The 6097-nt window shown below is 33.5% G+C and overlaps 1 protein-coding gene across 1 annotated transcript in view; it reads right to left on the bottom strand.

Annotated features, from left to right (window-relative positions):
- Window positions 1-6097, bottom strand: part of LOC106458425 (retinol dehydrogenase 11-like) — a 33119-nt gene that overhangs the window by 7851 nt on the left and 19171 nt on the right. Inside the window, exon 6 of the mRNA XM_013917936.2 lies at window positions 1261-1370. Coding sequence (XP_013773390.1) covers window positions 1261-1370 — 110 coding nt within the window. The remainder of the gene's footprint in view (window positions 1-1260; window positions 1371-6097) is intronic.

Below are 6097 nucleotides of genomic sequence, written 5' to 3' on the forward strand. Positions count from 1 at the left end.
TATTTAAAAGATACTTTATGTTTTTAAATTAATTTTAACGTTAACTGGATTATGTTTCAGAATTTCGCGCAAAGCTACTCAAGGGTTATCTGCACATAGTAGTCTCTAATTTTCAAATAACAGAGGGAAGGTTAACGATTAAGAGCACCCACCGTTAACACTTAAGCTAGTTTTGTATGACTTAATAATGAAAATTATTTGATTGTCACAGTTACAGAACAGCCACAGCCCTAAGGTGTGGATCGCGTTTTTGCGACAACGGATCGTGAACCGTGAATCTTTAGATTCGTAGTTTGGGAACACTAGCCATTAGGCCGTGTTGGGCTTAGTTTGGATTAACTGATTAATATAGAATTATCACCTTTACAGTTATTATAACACAAACACTTTCTTATAAAGCATTTTCAATACTTCAATGGAGCATTTAACAGGTCGACAGTGATTATTCTTTAGAAAACAAAGTCCAACAGGGATGAAAAAAATGAATCTAATGCATTGTGTTTCCAAAAAAAAAAAAGGTGCTTCCAAATGTAGTAAAGGAGAGCATTGGGGTTGACTGATCCTGATTAAAAATAATTACTAACAAAAATAACTATGATTTCTTAATCAAAATTGTAGATTAATAGTAAATGATAATAAAACACAAAATTATTTAGAATTTGAGCAATAGGTTGAGAGAAAACGTAAATAAACCGGACGTTCCAAATTAAACTCTTTCATATTTTGAGATTGGTTTACGGAAGAGAAATTAATATACTGACAACCTTTTATACTGACACCAGTTCTCGTTACAAATGCTTTTCATAAGTTTAATAAAAACGTAGATATTGTGGTCGTGATAAAAAAATGTTTTTCGTTTTTTTTTACAACTACTGCAATAACTGTGTCAAAACCATTCAGGAATATAAACAGGTTGGAGCTTATGCATAATTAAAGGCTAGTTTATGTTATAACACATTTTACACAACTGTAATTTCGAGGAATAAGGGAGAATAAAACATGAACAGTTAACTTATTTTTATAAAAATTTTAGGCCCATTGGTTGCCCAATGTTTCACTAGTTTTTGGCGTTTAAATTCTTACGTTTTATGGAGTTATACATGTGGGTGATAAATGTGAAACTTCAATAACCTGTTTTTCGTGGAACAAGCCAGTAATTTAATCACATAATAGCACACATAAGTTATTTTTCTTGTAGGCACATGCTCTAGACTCTACTGTAAGTTTCCTTTTCCTTCTTGTTACAACTGGTTAACCTACCTTTCCATACATAGAAATAACTAGGTTTACAAGAAACTTTCTGACTCCAAAATAGTGTCGAAAAATGTCCGTACACACGAGACCCGGATGAAGTGAGTAAGTTGTTACACCTAGGTGGAAAGAATAAAGATCAAATATTTACAGTTATACTTCGATATTAGTAAAATAGTTAGATAAAATTACAACAACAATTTTTATAGGGTGGTCACTTTTCCGAGCTGCTGAAGCATGATTATAATTAATTATATTTGTCATCAGGCATTAGCAATATATTCTTAACATTACATTCTCTATCTCGTCCCTTAAAGACTTTTAATAATTAGAAAAAATGTAAAATAATAGTGTTCCAACCTCACCATATAATGAGCCTTGAATAGGCAAAACCACAGCAGAGGGTACGACCAATTAGGGAATGCATTAAACCTCCACGTCACACATTTTTTTTTTAAATTCTACCTTTGGTGAAAGTAATCTGTAACATACAAGTAGAATTATATAAATAGTGTTGCAGTCACTACTGTGTTTATTGTGTTCCAGTTGGCCTGACAAACTCTGAAGTGAGCGAAACACGCTTTCGGCAATGGTGTGGCGAAAAGTGTGTTTGGAATACCATTATTAGACAATCTTCTAATTCTTGAAAATCCCCAAGGGTCTAAATAGATAATGCAGTGTTAGAAAATATAACAGGCCTAATACTAACGTCTGATGATAAGTATAATTAATAGATACAATTACACTTTTCATATTTCAAAACGAAATGAACATAATTTACACAAAGGAGATAACGCAGAAACATTTATATCGTGAAATAATATTAAAATAAATGAAAATATAGTGAAAATACAAAAATAGTTTAATTTGGCATTTAATTCAATGAAAAATTAAATCAGAACAATGATTCTCATTCCTGCTGATAATGTTAATTGTGATCCTGATTAATTTGTCATTGAATTTAAATAACAAAATTAGATAATTTTTGACTTTTATATATTCTTTTCTCTTACTTCCATCATTTACTCTAGTAGTATAAATTATTTTTCAGTTTGTCCACATTCACAAACCCACTATTATAATTTGTTATAATTGTGAAGTAATAACCTCCACGAGCGTTGAATTATGTAAAGTCAAATGTATACTTTATTAAAAGAAATATTTGGTAACTTCATTCTGCTACAAATACTTAATTAAATTTAGATTATTGAATTAAAAAAATGATTTTTTAATGAGCAATTGCTGTTATTGCAGGAAAAACAAGTTTCAAAGTTCAGTGTTCAATTTTACTCTAAAAACAGTAAACGTGCATGTGCACTCACGACCTGTAATACAGAGCTCTATCTAATGGAGTTAACATACATTCTTATAATTTTTTTTTGTTTATTGTATTTGAATTACAAATGGTTTTAATTTAGCAAATTAATCATGTTCTAACTTAAAATGGGATTTTTTAAAGCACTCATTGGAGGAATGCTCAAATTCTAGTTTTAAAAATTTAACTGTTCAGGTTTTGACTAGTCTTAGTGAGTAGGTATGTAATAGAAGGGTTTTATTTAGTGGTTAGACCATGAGGTTACAGGAGGAAACAATTTCATTTTTATTATGGAGTGGTAGATATAAAAGGGAATCTTTAGAAAAATGCAAATATGGCATTAATGTTTGATGCTTTTCCTGCTCTTCTTTATCACAAGTAGGCGTAGCCAATTCCAATCTATAATTAAAATCTAGCGCAGCTATACCAGACGATAATTTAGGTATATTAGGGTTAAAATTAATGTTACAGGTAAAAGTACTAATCTGAGTTCAGTAAATGGTTAAAAAAAAAGAGCAAAAACGCATATAAAACAGTTCTAACAAATGAAAAATATCAAGCAAACGTGGTATTTAAAAATATTACTATATGTAAATATGATTAAATACGAAACTAAAAGTTTTCATAATAAGGTTTTTTTATAATATCAAAAGATGAAGTTTAATAGAAAAATATTCTAAAGAAGTTCAAAGCTTGGCTTGAAACAAATACCATGAACATTACGTCAGAAAACTATCCGTCATTTAAATTGTTGTTTTCGGGTCTCTGCTTTTTTTTTTTGGCATAATGAAAATGGTCCCATAGTGTATACACAACCCACTAATAAGTAAATAAGCACCTCTGAGAATACACATTGACTATCTATGTAACGTATGAATATGGGCATAGCTCAGTAAAGCCCCCCAGAATACAAACAGCCATGTCTCAAACCAAAGGATCTTGGGAATTAACAGTATTTTCATGAGGTCACATAGTTATACAATTGGATAATGTTAAAGTCAGAAAGAAATCGTCAGGTTATTGGATACTGTTGGTTACAATGAATAGGAGGATAACGCAGTTCCATTCACGTCGAAATACAGCAGTTTCTATATGGACTAGTCACTCAAAATCAAAAGAATGGACTTTTAGTTCTGTAAGGAGAAGAGTAGAGAATGATCCACACCAAATCGCCACTATTGTTGTAAAATAGGTGCAAGTGTACCAGAATACAATCGGAAGGTATCTTCATAGCGTGAGCTAATAGGAAGCCACTCTTCACTTCAGGCAATATCGTAGCCTGACAATAGTGGGCATTACAAATGTTATCACGCCATTCTACCTTTTGGGACACTGTAATTTTTCCGACGAGTCCAGAGTTGCACAATTCTCGGACAGTGGACGCGATATCTTATCAGGAACTGTCTTTGAATTATCAGCAAGCCAAACAGACTTTCTATTATGGTGCGGAGGGTCAAATCTTTAACTGCATGCTACCTCTCATGATCTGTAGCAATCAGGCACTAGTTTAATTATCGGTATGTATGATGCGGAGTGCCATTTGGCCAGTTGAACTATCACAGATTGCGTGGTATTGGAGGGCTCGATACATCACAGTTTGCGAACAAGACCCTCTGATTTTCTACGCCAATGACCAACTCACCAAGTAAGATAGCAGTTTCAAGCAAGATTTGGTTCCTTCATTCAAGTAACAAAATGAAGGCTTGAAGGTCAGGGCATTACCACTCTTTCGGGGCCAGCCCAGCTGCCGGATATGAGCCCTGTTGGCACTCGTGTGGTCATCCTTCATAGTGTCCAAACAGCAATCTCTTAGAGACACCTTCATTCAAGTTGTTCGCCAGGAGAGGGGAGCAATCCCACAGGCTCAGATTTCTGTCTGAAATACTGCAAAGATCAAATCTCTAAGTTCGACCAATAATCTTGTTTCATTTGTTACATGTCTTTTTAAATTGCGTTCATTCTGGAGTGGGTATGTGTCGACTTATCTGTGCATGTAAATAGTCTTTACAAACGAAATTATTATACAACATAAAATATTCCCATTTTGCAAACATCCAGGTTTGTTCTTCACGTTACTTATAAGCATCGCTATTAATGTGATAATGTGAGTTTTAACATAAACCTAAATTCTTCTTTCGTCCAGCCCTCCAGTTGTTCAGTGGTAAGCCTGAAGGATTATAATGCCAAAAAGCTGGTTTCAATACCCGTGGTGGGCACAGCACAAATGGCCGGTTGTGTAGCTTTGAGCTTAAGAACAACAAACAAACAAAAAAAATAATTTTGTACAAAGAAAATATTTTAACTTAATAAAGCAATTAAAACATCAAAGAATTTTTTTCTGCAAAAAAAATCATGGAAAATAATGTATGGCTTTCTAACTATATTCTTTCTTCTGGTTGCACCCCGGTGGCTCAACGATAAGTACGAAAGCTTATAATTCTGAAAATCCGGTTTCTATGCTCCCAGTGGGCAGAGCAAAAATAGTCCGTTGCATAGCTTTCTGTCTAACTACAAATCCTTCTCGTTATACGTGGTTTTCGAAACGTTGGTGAGAGTGGGTGGGGGTATTGTAAAGTGCTTACAATGTTGTAAGTTGTATAGTAGTCAGTAGAGTGCTTACCAATGTTGTAAGTTGTATAGTAGTCAGTAGAGTGCTTACCAATGTTGTAAGTTGTATAATAGTCAGTAGAGTGCTTAACAATGTTGCAAGTTGTATAGTAGTCAGTAGAGTGCTTACCAATGTTTTAAGTTGTATAGTAGTCAGTAGAGTGCTTACCAATGTTGCAAGTTGTATAGTAGTCAGTATATAGTAGTCACTGAACTTTGAAACTTGTTTTTCCTGCTTAATTTCCTGATGATTTTTCCAAGCCCGTTCCCTTGGCTGTGGTTTCGCTAGGAGGAAATCTGTTCAGTGCTGCAGATTATCGCACATCTTTTATACTTTGTTGAGATCACAATAATTTGTAGCACAACCAGTACTTTTCACAGATCTGTTAAGATAACTTCAGATTGATAAATGTTACATTTTTAGTACGTTAACTCAGTAAAATAAAATATTTTGAAATTCCTTTACTTGAGCTCGTTTCCACACTGATGCAATTAATTACGCTCATTTCAGCATGTTTGTTCAACACTCGTCAGTACGTTCATACTACAAGGATACGTACCTAATGAGATTAGGTTATCACAACTGTTTAACTGTGTTCAAAATCGGTAAAACACACGTATATAACAAAAACTTTATTATCATTTGCAACGTTTCGGGCAGAAGCCCTTCGTCAGGCAGTTTAAACACGAAACGTTGCAAATGATAATAAAGTTTTTGTTATATACGTGTGTTTTACCGATTTTGAACACTTTTTTCACACACGTTGTGAATTAAATATAAAACATGCTTCCACTGCTTACAAAGCTGTTTATTATTCTTCATTAAATTTCAGTTATATTAGGTCGTCAAGAAATTAATGCCGCGTTTTGGAACACTTTCATTAACCACCCCCCAAAAACGTACATCACGTATGATACTTAAAC

The sequence above is a fragment of the Limulus polyphemus genome, unplaced genomic scaffold, assembly GCF_000517525.1.
Source record: "Limulus polyphemus unplaced genomic scaffold, Limulus_polyphemus-2.1.2 Scaffold461, whole genome shotgun sequence".
In the NCBI taxonomy this organism is placed as follows: domain Eukaryota; kingdom Metazoa; phylum Arthropoda; class Merostomata; order Xiphosura; family Limulidae; genus Limulus; species Limulus polyphemus.